This window comes from Atractosteus spatula, chromosome 10 (genome assembly GCF_055471065.1).
Source record: "Atractosteus spatula isolate fAtrSpa1 chromosome 10, fAtrSpa1.hap1, whole genome shotgun sequence".
Classification (NCBI taxonomy): domain Eukaryota; kingdom Metazoa; phylum Chordata; class Actinopteri; order Semionotiformes; family Lepisosteidae; genus Atractosteus; species Atractosteus spatula.
In genome coordinates, this window is record NC_142715.1 from 8,763,584 (window position 1) to 8,781,250 (window position 17,667).

Here is a 17,667-nt window from a genome sequence, read left to right on the forward strand (position 1 = left end):
TATTTCTTAAAAAAAAATCGTTTTCCCAGCCTAACAGTATTGTTTTTAACCTGTAAATTTGCTGGACAGAGAGGTGAACATTATTACACAGAAGACAAAGATAGCGATTTACGTTGCATTGTGTATCGTGCTGCTTTAATACAGTTTTAAATAATTGAAAGTCTAAACAGTATCAGCTTTATTTATGGGTTTTAAATAAAGGTGATTTAAACGCGATTTAAATCAATATAAATGTTTATATTGTAACGCATAGGTGACTATTCATTGTTATTAAAATGACTTAAATTCGATCATGTTGTGATATTTAGAAATATACATTTGTTTGGTGCGAGTGAAGTTTTATTTAATCTCTGAGCCATACTGATTCTTCTGGAAGCCAGTTTCCGCCAGGGAGTAAAAAAAAAACACACTATGGTATTCTCTCCAATGCAGTGCAGTTAAAAACATACCTCTGATGCTGCTCCTAAATGAATATCGTCTATGACCATCAGAAGCTTTATGCTCCTTTTCTTTTTTCCAGTGGATTGAACAGGGAGAGGCATTTCATGATGTACTTTTCACTGTTATAACAACAGTGGCTCTGGAACAGTTTTCAACCATGTCGTTTTATAAAAAGGGGATATATGTACACGTTACTGAAGCTAAAAGTTTAGCCTTTGTCACTAATGTAACCACTAAATAAAGACATATAGAAATCCCTACGTTACAGACTGTATATGGCTGGTATTGGTAGTTTAAAGAAAAAATACACACCAGTATTCCACTTTCTCCCTAAACATTTTAAGCATCAGAGTCTTACATGTGGTTATTTATTGCATAATTTAATTTTGAAAGCCACTGAGACATCAGGTACTACTGTTGTATTTATGAAAAAGAAACAAAACAAAAAACATACTAACAACTGTGCCATCCTACTCCTTAGTTAATACATTTTATTATTCCTAAACAGTTAACATTGTTAGCAAAATATTTTGAATTATATTTAACCCTATTTTTTCTTTAGTTTTGTATTTAACTTATTATATGATAGTCAGACTTAATGTATATTTGAACAATGAAAATATATTTTTACAAGATTTTACATTAAGCACTTAAAATTAATATGGTTAATAAAAGTAAACTGTAACATGCTGTAACAAGATCGGTTAAACTGCGAAGAAAATGCTTTCAGAGAAAATGTTTCAGGTGTGAAGAACATAGATCTCTAATGCAATTTCAACCAAACCTGTTCCCACACACCCTGCCCCCACTACCATTAGAATATACACAAACATTTTGGCGTTTCATTCTGAGCAGAAGACCCTCACACCTGAAGAGTGCTGGCTGTGACGAATTAAACCGGTTTTACAGGCTTCAATCACAGACCATGTGACATGGGACTCAGTAAACTAACAGCGCCACTGGATTTGATAATACCTAACCAAAATCCGCAATATGGAAACAGAACCTGTGTGATTGTTGATAGATGATGTACTCGTAACATTTTTTCAAGACGAACTACAACATTTAAAAAATGACTTGTATGTACTTGATATCTCTAATCAATCCACGGGTCCCAGCACAAAACGAAAGTAAAATGCATACCGTTTCGCGCTTCTTATTAGTTGCTCAAAAGTAATTTGACCGTATGAAATGCATAATATAAACCTAGAAACATATACGTGAGCAGTACTTAAGCACTGTAGTATCGGTGTTAAGACATACCTCTCAAATACTGTAAATCAAGTTAAAAATATCTCAAGACCGATTCTGGTCGTAATGAAACCATGTTTCGTGTATGTTTTCTTTTTCATCTTGAAATAACTCATTTCTAAATACCTTTTTCACTGTTAACATCTTGCAGCAACTTTGCGAACAAAATATACACTCTGACAGTTCATCCTGCTACCAACATTAAATAAAACAAATCTTAAGATTTCTATATTTATGTCTTTATTTAGTGGTTTCATAAGTGACAAAGGCTAAACTTTCTTGGAAAAATGTATTTTATGTGTTGTGGAAAAAACTGACTTGCTTTAACAAAATATGTTTACAAATCCTTTCACCTGGCATTTTCGTAGTTAGAAATTATGGAACGCTCTGTTAAAAGCAAGGGAGTTTTTATGTCCGTTGCAGTTCTTTTGCAACATGAATATAATTATATCGTTATTAATTTCTTGAGATACGCGATTCCATATTATATTCCCTTTTAATCAAATTCTAAAAGTATGCTTGTTGACTCCGGTATCACGTTAGTTAAAGACTTCGAAGCTTACAATGTTTAGGGAGAAATGGAATACTGGTGTGTATGTTTTCTTTAAAGTACCGAGACCAGCCATATACTGTATGTTTATGTTAAGATTTCCCTTCAGTGGTAAAATTAGATATGAATATTCAATACTTAAACGGGCACAGTTAAGACATTAAATATACATATACATATTGTATACAGTACAGTTTGCATACGGTAATATGTTTATGTTAAGCGATTAAAAAATAAATAAATAAAACTGGAAGGTCCAGCACCAGCTGGATTTGAACACACAACCTGCCCGTTGGTAGTCACGCACCTAGACCAGTAGGCTACAAAACAGCTCGCATGAGCAGGCAGCCGAAACAGCCCTACACAGCCCTGCCGCAGTACACGGATATAATCATACCGTTATTAAATTCTTGAGATACGCGATTCCATATTATATTCCCTTTTAATCAAATTCTAAAAGTATGCTTGTTGACTCCGGTATCACGTTAGTTAAAGACTTCGAAGCTTACAATGTTTAGGGAGAAATGGAATACCGGTGTGTATTTTTTTTGTGATATTTTAAGCTCTAGTTGAATGATAGGTGTCGCATTTTAAATCATTTTCGTAGTTAGAAATTATGAAACGCCCTGTTAAAAGCAAGGAAGTTTTTATGCCCGTTGAAGTAAAACAAAATGCCTGACAAAGTATGGCTTGGACAGATTCCAAGTGCTTGTACAAATGTGCTAAAGAAATTATACTTTGAGTATACAGCTTGTCCAAAGTCATCCATTATTAATACTATTAGTAATATCTTCGGTAAAGGCTTTGATGCATAAATATTTCTGATAAAGGTAGGTTGTGTACTTTTGTCCAACTGAGCAATCTTGCTTTCATAAAATATACCAACATTTGAATGACTGAAGATTAACATGCTGTAATACACTGTTCAAAATTAAAGGCTGAAATGCTGTACATCAGAGGTTAAGCTCCCCCTGGCGGTTTTACAAGGTGACGCCGGATAGTTTCCGGCAGAGCGTCAAATGACGCGCGATTAACCACGTGACACTGCGTGACACCGCGTTATACCGCGACACGCCCACCGGGGTATGCCGCAAAATAACTCACCCATTTTGAATGGCTGCATCTGTATGTGTGTCCCCGTTTCTTGCATGCATTCAAAGTCGAAAAAAATGTACTTGTTTGAAATTTTGGGGTTGTCCAAAGGCGTTATGTAGCACAAATGTGTGTCAGGGGTGTCGATCACGTTGTTACAACGCGAGCACAGTTTCTCTTTACATTTGTGACTTGCGAGGTTATAAACCCCACATTTCTCACAAAAGACCCTGCGCTCACACTTACTAACACCCGTCGCCGCATTCCGCAGGTGTCTCGCCAAACACTGAGAGCTACGACAAAAGACCTTACAGGCCGGGCAATTCTGAATTTCAGCATCAATTTCGCAACACTGGGGATCTAAACAGGTTTTACAAGCTTTAACACAGGTGTGTGCGTTCTTGTGGCTATACGCCGCATGGCAGTTAGTGCAAAAATACGCCGGCCCCACAAAAGCTTTAATATTTAAAACCCCATAAAAATGCTCTTCATGCAGTAGAACAAAAAGTATTTTAGAATTTGGTGGTGTGGGCCCCGTTGTAAAATATTTCCAATCACCCTGGTCGTGGTACAAAAGTTTAATGACCACCCTGAAATGTTTTTCAAAAGCGGTAATGTCTGACAAACTCATTTTCCGATTCTCTGGAAAACCCAACTCTTAGTGCATTCGTTTAGCGCCCTGTAACATTTCCCCATCGGTACAACCTTCATTCAACAAACCGTACACACTCCCGGCGAAATACAGATTACCGCCCGTGTAATGTAAGTCGATAAGGTGCGCTTTTTTCTGAGAAATTACCCGGCTGTACAGAACGGATTTAAATCTTCGGCGGGCATAATCCTAACTATCGTCACCACTAATCGGAGGCTGTCATCGGTGAGAACCTCTGTGTGGCTCTGTAAGAGGTCTGAGATGTGGCTTAAAAAATCGGCAGCATTTAATTCTCCGGGGTGTCTCCTGCATGAGAACAAGGGTTTGTTAAAACCACCCGCAGTCAAACGCAGCTGTAGAAAATCATTCGCCCCGATGTTTGGAGAAAGTTCATCCAATATTCTCTGGACTGCACCATGCCCAGCGTCTATAGCCTGTACATACGAGGTTATTCTGTCGAGATTAACAAAACGAAATTCTTCATGGTGCTCTGTTGCTCTAAAATTATTATAAGACCTGTTATAACTACGTATACGCTCCAGGAAAACTAAGGGGTCTCTATTCGCCCCTGCACCGCCACCAACCTGATTCAGATCGTTCAGTACAACCGGTTCTCGGTTACTGCCATCCTGTTCTGCTACAACACCCTCGGGCATTAAGTTATTTTCTACCACTGCATTTTCATTGCGTGGTTCGGGCGACCCTTGGGAAATCTGATGCCTCTCTCTGAATGCCTCTCTCTTTGACGACGCAACAAACATGCTTTTGCCAGTTTAATTCTTTTATTTATGTACAAACGCTTGATGGTGGCAAGCGGTCGGTCTTTTAAACACTTTTTAGACCGCATGCTTAGTCATTAATCACCGGGGATTTGCACCAATGAAGCATGAAATATCATCATCATGGTCTGAAATCCTGAGCTTAGAGCGGCATCTTCTGTAGAAATTATATCTAAGAGGTTAGCGGTGAAAACCTGGATCTGTTTTGGAAACAAGGTCTGTACACCGGCTAAAACCGCTCTTAAACGCTCTAAAGCTCGTTTTTTGGACACCTCATTAGTGATCGCCGTTGATAGTGACTGTGTAATACAGCGCACTGAATCTAGCACATCACCCAACACCAAGTCTTTAGGCGCGTTATGATTTCTCTCCGCAGGCTTGACACGTCTGGCTTTGGTCAGCGTCTTAACAGCCGTCTCCGATGCAGTCACCACCTTAGGGTCCGACGTTTCCGCCACACTTGTTTCGCCGCGCGTCGATACAGCTGCTGTGTGAAAAAATAAAAGACTTTTTATTACCACGCCAATGCTCCACATCTCAAAATCAGAAAACTACACTGTGATAAAAATAAAAGACTTTTCAACACACCAATCAATGCAATCTAAACGGTCAAAATCAGAAAACTACGATAACTATGATAAAAACGCCACACATGTGGCGCATCCTTACACAAAGGGCTGCGGGTGAATGGAACAAGTTACCCGGACATGTTGTTACACCGGTTTCCTTTACGGCTGTGGTGGCGCTACTGGGTCAAGCGGCGTGGTTAACGGCCTATAGACCCTGGCACAGACCAGTCGCTTTTAACTTTAAAAGCTAAGCAGTTTTAAAATAAGGTTTTTTAACACTCCCAAAGAGAAAACTATGCGAAGTAGGATCTTTCAGCGAATTAACATCCTAACAAAAGAAGTAACGTTTACTGTAAGTGGATCATAACACATCTTGACCATGCTTAAATTATATTAACCTTTGCTTGTTGATTTCAGACGTTTTGAGCTCGTTGACCCAGTTAATGTGTTGGCTCGTCGCAGTTTATTTTTTGAAGGTCCGGGGTCTGCACGGAGTGGGAAAATACCATTAGTGAAAGAACTCAACACCGCAAATTACCCAAAAATAGAAAAACGGTGGGATTTTTATTATAGACACGTTTAAATGGCCATGGTAAAAGAATGTTTTATATAATACCGACCTCTTCTCTCAGGCGATCTGATAATATGCCCCGCACCCTCTGGTATGACGTGAACATCTGGATGTGTCTCCACAAGTTTTTGCGGTGGTATTGTAAACCCCAAACAAGGTTTTTTAAATGTGTAGCGACTTGTCCCTTCGCCCGCGTCTGCGGAATAGACACATACGAGTTTTGGTGTGGAGTATATACCCCTGTGTCTTTAAGAGTCACATGGTCGTAAAGCGTTATTCAAAACATTGTCGTAATTACTCACCAGTGTTGGGTTGCGCCGTAACTGGTCTATTTACAGCTGTGGTTTTCGGGGCTTATGGAAATGAATGGATACACACAGTCACGACCACATTACGGAACAACTCCCTGGTAATTCCATTATAATAATTCAATATTGCCTAGTATACAAATATTATACAACGTTTTGTAACTATAGCTAACATGAGACATGCACCGTGACGTTGTAATTGTCTCACAATAAGCCAGATATACATACCACTGAAATTCGTGGAGTCCTCGTCTTCGTCTATCAAGTCGAACAGTGTTTTAATCTGTAAATAGATTATCTTCAGACTGTTGTAATTGATCGGCGTGATCCATTCTGACGAGTTAGGCGATAACGTGAGACTGTAAGAATTGGAATCCAGCCAAAACTTCGCCTGTTAAACCGCTGGTACTTATACCCAAACCGATCAACATTCTCTTCTAAGAAACACACATGGCCCCCCATAAAACCATTAATCTTAGGTATCATTGGGGGTGCACGTACTGGTCTGTATAAATTATTTTAAGAATCATTTTAGAAAACGTTTTAGACCGTTATAATGTTAAAATCTATATTATTTTAAGGCATACAACGGTGTCTAAATTTCATAGCTGTTAAAATGTGGCGAAAATGTGCCGCGGTGTCTTTGTTTGATTCACCAACAGACCGCTAAGAATATTATCAAGCAAAATGTTTTTTATTAACGCTATAAGAAAATGTATCTGTTCTTTATAGGGACGTGTTCACAAACCAAGCATGTCGTTTTGAGGTTTTAGTTTTTCGCGATGCGATGTTAAGAACATTTTTGAGTGAAATACATGTGGTGCTTGTAAATTAGAAAACTTTACATGAATTTAAAATGTTTGTAAACTTTCCCTGGGGGTTTCCCCCCAACTCTGCATTCCAGAGCCTTTAACTAACCCCCACACACCGCCCGTGTCCAATAACATCACAAATTATCTCTACTGGGAAACAATTTTAGAACTTTAGGACCAATCCGTTAAAGTATGAAGAACAACACCCCATCATTTGTTGCCTGTTAATACCTTAAAGACTTTTATGCTTGCGCTGTGTGGAAATTTATCTCAAACTTTCGAAAAAGCTGTCGCGAATGTGTTATTAAAAATAAACTGTGTCTTATTATATTATTTTAAAAACTTTAAGACCAACCCCACATGTTTAAAATTTCTTTTCTGGTGAAACACAACATTTGTGTTTGCGTTTTGTGTTAATACTTTAAAACGTATAAACTGATATGTGAATACTTTTCGCTCTCGATAAATCGGGGGGGGGGGGTCATCACAACCAATGTTGTGATGCGTTTTAAAGCATCACAACCAATTGAAAAATGTCTTGTGTTATGTAGGCGTGTTACACCATTGGCGCATATTCTTAAACGCTCCGGCCTGACAGGGTCGCAGTGCGTGCTTGGAGCTGTCAGACACCGCGGAGCTGCTGAGATGGCTTCTTTGTGTGGAGAAACAACGGGGTCCGCTACTCTACAAAGTGAAGAGGTAGGCGGCTAAAATATTTTTTCTGATCGTGGAATTGTTGTATCTGTGCTTAGCATATGTCATTTTACTACTTGGTCTTCTTTTTAGCAAAACCCGACTGCACCCTGTGACAGCGGTGGGGGTGTGAGTTCAGCTGGGGTACCAGATGTTGAAGAACTGCCGGGTGCTAGCGATGATACCACGCTACAAATGGTAAATATTAACGAAAAACCTTAGCTCAAAAGTGCATTAAATGCTCGATATTTTAGGTACAAAGCATGTCTATTTTGTTAAGCCTTCCTTTTCTTTTTCCTTTAATAGAATAAAGAGGATGTGGACGGGTCAATCTTCAGCCTACCGGCACAAGTGAATGTCTCGTGTCTATGCTTGTGTGTTCGCCCAAATGTTAATAAAGCTGATGCCCATGTCCCTAATGAGCCCGATGTTATGCCCCAGATTGTGAAAGCAGTAGTTTATTGCATCTTCAAACACTGTTTAAAGGGGGTCCTGGTTGATGACTGCCCGGCCTGTTTGATTGACCATCCCGGGCAGCGGGGTCACACATGCCTGTCTGGTGGCTACACAGATGGGTCTGAAGACGTGACGTTTGCCGCTTTAGAAATTTATAAGTCTCTCAGTTTAGCCCGAATTTTATCGGCTGTTCTGTACACCGCCCGGTGTCTGGGTTCGTACACCATTACAAATGACACTGAGCGGTGCATAAAACAGTTGCTAAAAAATATAATTGAGGACCGCTCCCCATACGAGCATGTACACGCCACACTTGAACAGCTGGATGAAAAATTAGTAGACGTGACTTTCGATGCGTTGCAAAAGAAACACTATTCTTATTTTTACAGACGCCAAAAAAAAGATCTATGTAAAGTGTGAATACAGATTTCACTCTGTTTTACAGACCCGGGTGTGCCATCGTCCGAAGAATGAAGAATTTCGAATGGATACGTCTGAATTCTTACTAAGAGTGCTTTACACACTTCTCTCTACAAAGCTTGATATGCAAAACAAAGAGTCGAATGCTAATGTCCTTAAATTTGTTAAAGAGGTAGATGTGTATGTCAAGAACTTGAGTGAAATTATTGCAGATCTGATGTTTTCAGATCAGAAAAGGAAGCCTGGGGGGTTCTACAGTGTGTATTCCAAAATACAGCGTGTTTTGTACAGAACCTGTGGTAACACCATCCCGCTGATTACGCAGGCAATTTTTTTTGCTCTGCTAGATCGGATCGCCCAGTGTGGTTCACATGGCTTTAGACATGAGGAGCGGAAGGGGGTTATGAATGCTTTTTCAGATGCCTCAAAGTTTCTCAGCAATGTTGGGGTGGTGGTTACGCGTCCCGAACTAATTTTCCACACCAACATTTAATTATTGATTGCAAACAGGAGCCAGTAACGCATGTGTGCTGCGTTGTTTCAGTGTTTGAAACACCCACTGTTGAAATAAAGCGGTTCACATTTCACATACTTGCAAACTGGAGTCTGTAACTTGTGTAAAAAGTGCTGCTGCGCTGTTTCTGTGTTTGAAAAACCCCTGTTGAAATAAAACGGTTCACATTTCACATACTTGCAAACTGGAGTCTGTAACTTGTGTAAAAAGTGATGCTGCGCATGTTTCTGTGTTTGAAAATCCACTGTTGAAATAAAGCGGTTCACATTTCACATGGTGTTTGTCCTGCGAGTTCTTTCCGTGAGACTTTACGCAGTCAGTGTGTGTGTGTGCTTAAAACCCTGCTGCTTTTGAGACACGGCTTGTGCAGCGTATAAGCAGCCTGGCCAGACAACCACTCGGCCACCCGGCCCAGCTGGCGCCGCTCACACCCCAGGATCTCGCGGCCCGCACCAGACTCCCCGCGCCGCCGTAACTACCCGATTTCCTAGGGTTATAATAGAGCGCACTCAACCCCGCTGCAGACATGGTCCCCTTCCAATACACACTTTCACACACCTAAAGCAAGGGATGCGGCGCCTTGGGGCTTTGGGACCCTGAGGCTCCGGACCGACCGACCGACCGGCCGGGGGGGGGAAGGCGGGAGTTCCGATCCTTAACGACACACCATTGGCTCCTGAGGGGGCGGGACAGCTAACCACCGCTGACTCCCATTGGCTGGAAAATGGGGCGTGGTACCTGTCAAAAGTTTGACGAAAGGTGTCGTTTTATACTACTCACAGGGTTGCCCATAAGAGTGAAAAATAGACATCAATTATTCAAACAATTACAACACTCTTCCTCTTACAGTGGTCTCATGTTATTTTTCTTGCAATAAGAACAGTGGGATTGTTCGACTGTATTGTTCCCCAACTGGTTGAATAATAATAACAATAATAATAGTGGTGGTAGCTGATCGTTCTTGTCCGTGGCCGAGTGACCTGTGCAAGTATGTTGAATTATTCTCCTCAAGGTCTTGCTTTAGCAATTCAAAGAGTGCAGGTTTTAACCCATTCAGTGCTTATTTCAACTAACGCCACGTTCCTTCAAATAATTCACAATGTAGAGGTATCATTAGTAATAAGAAAATAGGTGCACCTCGGAGATCCATCTCACAAAAGCAAAGACTTCTTAAAGTGCACTTATGAGCTTTAGAACCCGAAGGAGTTATCTCTCCTAGTTATTAAATGTGCAGATAATGAAATCTGTAATTTACGTTTCCAGCACAGTTCTCTCAAAGTTTCTGCAACCTTCCAGTAAGCGCGGTACTTATACAGCAGTACACGGCGGAGTAATGCCGAGCTTGTGAGTTCAAGCCTCACATGGAGCAGTTTTGCCTGTGTTTTCAGCTGCAGAAACTTAACATCCATTGCCCTAAGATTGTCAAAAAGCAATTCCTTCTCTTTCATTTGAAGTCAGATGAAGAGGAGTCCCAACAAAAGCAGCTGGCAGCAGTGGGATTTGAACCCACACCTCCAAACAGACTTACGCCTTGACCCAGTGCCTTAGACCACTCAGCCATGCTACCTGCCGTACTAGGCCTCTTTGCCTCATTACTTGCTCGGAGAAAGCCGGGTGGCTTTTGCTCTTGTCACCCGACTTAGTGGCGTTATGACCGTGGAAATGACTACACCTGCTTTTTTCTGAGATGCTTCCCTTCTCATGGGGAGATCTTGACTTCTTTAACACCTCTGGATAAAGTTCTTCTTTGGAGCAGGCTTCAGACCTCTGTGTACAGCACCTTTGATGTCATTTTATTTTTACAGCAGCCACATCCGAAAAGTTGTGTTTTTTACTTTTTATTTGAACAACAAAATTAAATTTAATACAAACAAGAGCACATATAACGTATCAAGAAAATCGTCAGGGGCACATGCTATAATACAATTACACTTTATGAAAAACGATTACACAAGGTAAATAAAGATAAGGTCCGCACAGCTTGTTCTTACATTTTGAAGGAGTCCGTAAATACCCCTTTACGTCTATTTTGAACTGTTCAAATGTAGGACTCTTCCCAGACCATTTCACTTTATACCACATTCCTAAACGAGGATGCATCTCCTGTTTTAGAACTATTTTGAGCGGTATGGCTTATACAATGCACCAGCAGTTTTCCTAATCATGGACTGCAGATCTGTGCTATAGTTCAGCCGAATTCGAGGGATCCAGCAATCGTACTGCATTTGACTGGGATTCTGAAATGTCTCTTGCAAAGATATTTGGGTTTGCTTGAACCTTTAATAAAAACGTGATCTGAAACTACCCAGCTTGCAATCTCTCATGCCGAGGGTTGTGAGATCAAGATTTCAGTGGAGCACTGTCGTCTATGTCTCTAGCTACATGAGTTGGACATTCTCTTGTAAACGGAAAGCACATTGAGATCCTCCAACATGAAAAGTGCCAGATAAAAGCCATTTCTCATCCTTTCTCTTAGTCATGGAGCTATCGCATGTAAATGAGGCAACTTGCAAGGTGAGCAGGCTCAGTGCACACCGAACGCAGATGTCTCAGAGCAGTTGAGACGTGTCCAAGTGGTTGTAAAAAGGCAGCACTTTGCCAGCGCCGTGGCTTAGTTGGCTAAAGCGCCTGTCTAGTAAACAGGAAAGCCTGGGTCCGATTCTCAGCGGTGCCTTCCTTCCTGTCTTACTGTACAGAATTTGTCCTTACAGACAAATCCCATACGTCTTAATTTAGGTGAAAGCAAGTGTTCGTTTCCTTTCTGGAACAACTTGTTTTTAAAGAAATCTATACAGCTTGCAAAAGATGAAACACAAATCTTGCTTATCAGTGAAGAAGAGGTACTCCCAGCAGGCAAGCTAATACCAGCAAAGTTTTTTTATCACCCTAACCCTGAGAATGTAGAAAGGCTCCATGTGGCTCTGCAGTTTAATCAGTTCGCGAGTTTGGCGGTTGGCTGAAAGAGTGGTAAACGGAGCTCCCCCCAGCCCATCCTTATTCTTTTAAAGAGGAGAAAAATGAACTTTGTCGGCATTTTTACAAGCTTCAAAAGACGGCCGTGTGCACAGAAAAAAACACACTACAGATGACTTTTCTGGAACTGAAGCAGAGATTCCTTTACGAACCAATTGATAAAGCTCACCCAGTGAATACTGTTAACAGAATGTGAAAGCACGGTCAACTTTCTAACTGCAACCACAGGAACAACAGCAAGAAGCAGACTCCATTCCACATTTAAATCTGTCGTGCAAGGTATGCTTTTTGAACGCATTAAGTAAATTCCACAATCTCTTTTGAACTTGGTCAAAGTACTTCCAAAGGAGCGCTATGCGCAAAGATTTAACAAGCTCAACCCCCGCCAACGATTCGGTGTGAAGAAGCAGAACATTCAAGTTTCACAGACAGAAGCAGCACGCCAGCACAACCAACATTAAAACGGAGGGCACACTACGATTTGCATTGACACAAAAGTGATCTGGGCAGACGTCGTTCCCTGCATAACAAAAAAAGTGGAAAAGCGCTTTTGGGTTGAGAGGACGCAAGAAGGTTTTTGTTTTCTGCGTTGATGTCAAGCTGAGAAAGTATCTTTAAACACTTTGCTTAGTTTCTCGAGAGACTGCCAAAAAGCAGTTCCCTCCCTTTTAGCTGAAAGGGGGTCTTGACAGAAGCACCTGGCAGCAGTGGGGTTCAAATCCATCCACCCACCCACCTGAAGAGACTAGAGCTTTAACCCAGCACTTTAGACCACTCGGCCACACTACCCACTGTACCCTGTCTCTTTGTCTCGTTACTTGCCAGGAGGAACCTGGGTGGCTTTTGCTCTTGTCGCCTGACTTAGTGGCGTTATGACCGTGGAACCGACTGCACCTGCTTTTTCTGAGATGCTTCCCCTCTCATGGCGAGATCTCGACTTCTTTAACACCTCTGGATAAAGATCTTCTGTGGAGCAGGCTTCAGACCTCTGCCTACAGCACCCTCGATGTCATTTGATTTTTACAGCAGCCACATCCGGAAAGATGTGTTTTTTACTTTTTATTTGAACAACAAAAATACATACAATACAAACAAGAGCACATATAATCTATCAATAACATCAGCAGGGGCACATGCTAAAATACAATTACACTTCATGAAAAACGATTACACAAGGTAAATAAAGATAAGGTCCGCACAGCTTGTTCTTACCTTTCGAAAGAGTCCGTAAATCCCCCTTTACGTCTATTTTGAACTGTTCAAACGTAGGACTCTTCCCAGACCATTTCACTTTATACCACATTCCTAAACGAGGATGCATCTCCTGTTTTAGAACTATTTTGGGCGGTATGGCTTATACAACACACCCACAGTATTCTAATGGTGGACTGCAGATCTGTGGTATAGTTCAGCCGAATTCGAGGGATCCAGCAATCGTACTGGATTTGACTAGGATTCTGAAATGTCTCTTGCAAAGGTATTCGGGTTTGCTTGAACCTTTAATAAAATACTGATCTGAAACTACCCAGCTTACAATCTCTGAGGTTCTTGTGGCAAAGCACAGTCATACCTGACCTGTCTGGAATGACCACTGAGAGTCTTTATCCAGAAGTGACGGCACCACTCCCAGTAGAATGAGCGAGAAATACAGCATGACATGGGGAGTCATGGGGCTCCCACAGTTCATTTTTCCTAATGTTACTGATTTTTTCACTAACATTTTGAGCTTTTCACAATCAGACCTTTTTTCACATTTAATAAAATATTTTAACCAGCGAACCGGTTTTATCGGTTTGTGAGGTTTGTGAATGCGTGCAGTAAGTCCTTATTGAACTAGGACAAAATATTCCTGATGGAGCGCTGTGCGCAAACATTGAATAAACACGACCCTTGCAGATGATTCGGCATGAAGAAGCAGAAGATTAATGTTTCACAGACAAGCAGCACGCCAGTACAACCAATATAAAATTTAATTGACGGCTCACAAACATTTGCACTGACTCAAAGGTGATCTCGACGGACGTTGTTCCCTGCATAACGCTGAAAGAGCTAAAGAACATTTCTGTTGAGAAGACAAAAACACGCTTCTTTGTGCTTGATGATACGATGACAAAATTTGTCTTTAAACACCTTGCTCAGCCTCTCACGAGACTGTCAAAAATTGCTCCCACTGATTGTATTTCAAATCGCGTGTATTTCAAGTCGGAGGCGCAATAACTGCACCTCTGCTAAACCTCGTAGGCGACGATACTGCCACTGTGCAAAGCTGACAGTTGCCAGGCAACCATGGGGCTCCTACGGAAATTGCGATTAATCATCTCATGATATGCCATTGCTGTAACGCTTCACGTTTGTCTTCCCCTTATAGCTTTAGGTTTACATAGGTTTAACTATTACATAGTTTACATCCTTTGGATACATAGGGCATTCTGAGAAATCACTGCTCATTTTCAGCAGTAGATGACAGAGCCTTGATGACGATGACAGAGCAAAGATATAAGATAACAGAGCAATGTTCTCGGATTTTGCACAAACAAATCCTAACTTCCTGAAAGTATTACAGCACATTTCCGTCTGACTTTCCGTAGCTTCAGGATGACTGACACGACTGGACAAACACAATCTGTGGCATTTAGCATGAATAGTCTAGCAGGCATTGTGTTGTCTCACTGCAATACAATACCACTGCGGTTCGTGACTCTCTAGGAAACAGTCCACCTGGCCCTGAAACCCATTCGAACGTCTAGCGACAGTATTGAACAATATCATGATTCCTTCGCAATATGTGGAATCATCACAAATGCTGGAGAAAGCTTCCGATATCAGTGGCATTATCGTATGATGTTCTGAGGGGCTCTGTGGTGTGCGCGTTGATGGTGTAGTGTCGGGCATAGCTGTCTTCCAAGCAGTTGACCCGGGGTCAGTTCAAGCCCAATGCATCAACAGCCTTTTTCAAATGCTGTTAAAACTGTTAGGAAGCTAGTCACCTATACATTTTTGAAAGCACAGCCAGTCTGAATTTGGGAGAATCATACAGGTGATTCTGAGTGATGTCTGCATCCATGCAATTTGATAAATGCTAAATGGAGAGGGGATTCTGTGTTAATTGTGCTCCTCCTGGGAGAGGTCAAGATGAGAAGTTCACGAGGCTGGTGGTAAATATCCTGTCCAGGAATATCGGGGCTGTAGGGGGGCAGATCTATAGATGTAGTAAACACATTAGTGGAGACGGTGTGTCTGCTCCCTGTGTGAGAGCCGAGCAGGAAGAATAATCTGTGGTCTGGGAAGAAGAGACCCTCGTTGCGGTGTTCCTAACAGAAGAGAATGAAAAAAAAAAATTTCAGGGACGCTGATTTTTCTCTTTGGGGGAATTAAAAGCACGTGTAGCGAGTGATCTCGTGGTGCAACGGTAGCGCGTCTGATTCCAGATCAGGTTGCGTGTTCAAATCACGTCGAGGTCAGCTGATGGGTTTGCAGGTGTTGCTGGTGCCAAACCCGGAAATTACACCACGCTGTTCAGTTTTATCTGTACACCACATAGGTAATCTGAACGAAATAACAGAACAGTACAGAACACGCAGTCAGGAGCTTATGCAGCGTTTCATCTTGAACACGACAAGAGAAAAGGCACACTGCACGTCCGCGAAACATCACGTCTGACTTTAGAGAAAGTGACATCAGAGAATGGAAGTTTCAGACCGCTTTTTTGTTACAGGTTCAAGCAAACCTGAAAGTTAGGGAGTGTTTGGTCACTTTTGTATGAAAAAGTGTCTGAAGCCTGTAATTATAATTTGCCCTTTTTTAATTGTGGTTGAAATCCACTCCCATGTACCAAGACCTTACAGTATATTCATGTTTACTTAAATAACTAACTATTGGACTATTGGACATTAGTTGGTGTTTTTTTTGTAACGATTTGCTATTTCATGCAGGAAAGAAAGGAACCCAGACCCAACGTTTGCTTTCAGGTGCGGTTCATTTACATAACGGACATCTATTTCTGAGGAGCCTGATTTAAATCACACAACCCCGGTAGAAGTCAAATCGACAATCTTATAAACCGAAATCAGACGCGTTATCCATTAAACCACTAGCCCGTCACGTAACTGAATTGCACCATGGTGAGTTCAGCGCCGCTACTAGTAATACCCCACCCCCATCTTAAATTTCTACGTGAGAAACGTGTTTTCTACATTTTTATCAGTTTTTAAAAATCATCACTTTTAAGCAGACAAAGCCTTTATGTGTCGCTCTGAATTTCTAATTGATTTAGAATTCCAAGAAAAAAGCGTTTTGTTCCACAACGGCGTGAAATGATCACGTCTTTCACTCTACTTCTCTCTAGTAGTAAAGCAGATCTTGCTAGATGAGCATTTGCTCCGGTAAATTAGGTCACTTTTCATGTTAACTCACTTCTTCTAAACACAACATTTCCTGGTGCATGTTTTCTCCATGAAAAAAGACATTTTCCCTTACATGATTTCTCGTTTTGTTTCATCAAAGAGTACAGAAAGAAGAAAGAAAGAAAGGAAAAGTGTCGTAAATGAACTCTGTCGCCCTTGGGAGATGTCAAGCGCATTGGACATGAAAAGTGCACAATAAAAGCCATTTCTCTTCGTGTCGGGGCTCCTATTGAATGTAAAGGAGGGAACGTGCTCAGCCAGCCGACTCAGCGCTTACTGAACGCAGGTGTCTCAGAGCGGTGTGTCCAAGTGGCAGTAAAAGAGGAGAATTCTGCCGGCGCCGTGGCTTAGTTGGTTAAAGTACCTGTCTAGTTAACGGGAAATCCTGGCTCCAAATCCTAGCAGTCCATCGCCTGTGTTGCACTGGACACCCTGTAGATCATCAAAAGCATATTGAGCTCCTTGGTAATGAAATTGCCGGATAAAAGCCATTGCACATCCTTTCTCAACATGCTCAGCGAGCAGGCTCACCGCACACCGAACGAAGATGTGACAGAGCGGTGTGTGCAATTGGCTGTAAAAGGATACTGCTTCGCCGTCGTTGTGGCTTAGTTGATTAAAGCTCCTGTCTAATAAACAGGAAATCCTGTGTTCAAATCCCAGCGGTGCCTTTCTTCCTGTCTTCTCGCACCGTTTATTGGTATAGACAACATGCTTCTGCATTATGTTTAAAAGAAGTGTTCATTTCATTTTTGGCACAGCTTATTTTTCAAGAAATCCACACATTGCGGAAGATAAAGTGCTCATCTTTCTTATCAATGCAAAAGAATTACTGCCAGCTGGCAAGAAAATGACAACGATTTGTTTTTACTTTAGCCAAAAATCTGTGAATGTAGAAAAAATACGACATGTGTTAGTTTCTATGCCACACTCAGGGTTTCCTTCAGTTAAACACAACGTTGGTAGATCAAACGCACGCAGAGACACACTTCGAATTAATCCGATCTAAACATTACTTTCTCTAAATGTGATTGAGTTTCTTTCCACGTCCTTAGCCATCTTGATGTTTGCAGAGATTTTCAACTTTTGACACGAGTCAAACTACGAGTAAATAGTTGAGTACCTAAGTCAATATCACCGGGAATGTGAAAATAAATGTAAACATCAATATTTCTGCTGTCTC

The 17,667-nt window shown here is 41.3% G+C and overlaps 1 protein-coding gene and 1 long non-coding RNA gene across 2 annotated transcripts; one reads left to right on the plus strand and one right to left on the minus strand.

Annotated features, from left to right (window-relative positions):
• Positions 1-5,084: 5,084 nt before the first annotated feature.
• On the minus strand, positions 5,085-6,009 carry LOC148824779 (uncharacterized). Its single transcript, XR_016091826.1, has 3 exons — positions 5,955-6,009; positions 5,733-5,819; positions 5,085-5,252 (listed from the first exon to the last, which is right to left on the minus strand). It is a non-coding gene; the product is annotated as an uncharacterized LOC148824779 (long non-coding RNA).
• A 258-nt stretch (positions 6,010-6,267) lies between these two features.
• LOC148824780 (uncharacterized) lies at positions 6,268-9,087 on the plus strand. Its single transcript, XM_088926433.1, has 5 exons — positions 6,268-6,314; positions 7,577-7,724; positions 7,812-7,916; positions 8,025-8,069; positions 8,620-9,087. The coding sequence occupies exons 1-5, from the start codon at positions 6,268-6,270 to the stop codon at positions 9,085-9,087; spliced, it is 813 nt and encodes a 270-aa protein (XP_088782559.1).
• The last annotated feature ends 8,580 nt before the right edge of the window (positions 9,088-17,667 follow it).

Excerpts from the sequence above, each read along its gene's own strand:
- LOC148824780 (XM_088926433.1), top strand. The coding sequence starts at position 6,268 with ATGAATGGATACACACAGTCACGACCACATTACGGAACAACTCCCTG. Across the intron at positions 6,315-7,576 it reads CATTACGGAACAACTCCCTG|GCGTGTTACACCATTGGCGC; the intron begins GTAATTCCATTA and ends TGTGTTATGTAG. Across the intron at positions 8,070-8,619 it reads TCTTCAGCCTACCGGCACAA|ACCCGGGTGTGCCATCGTCC; the intron begins GTGAATGTCTCG and ends TCTGTTTTACAG.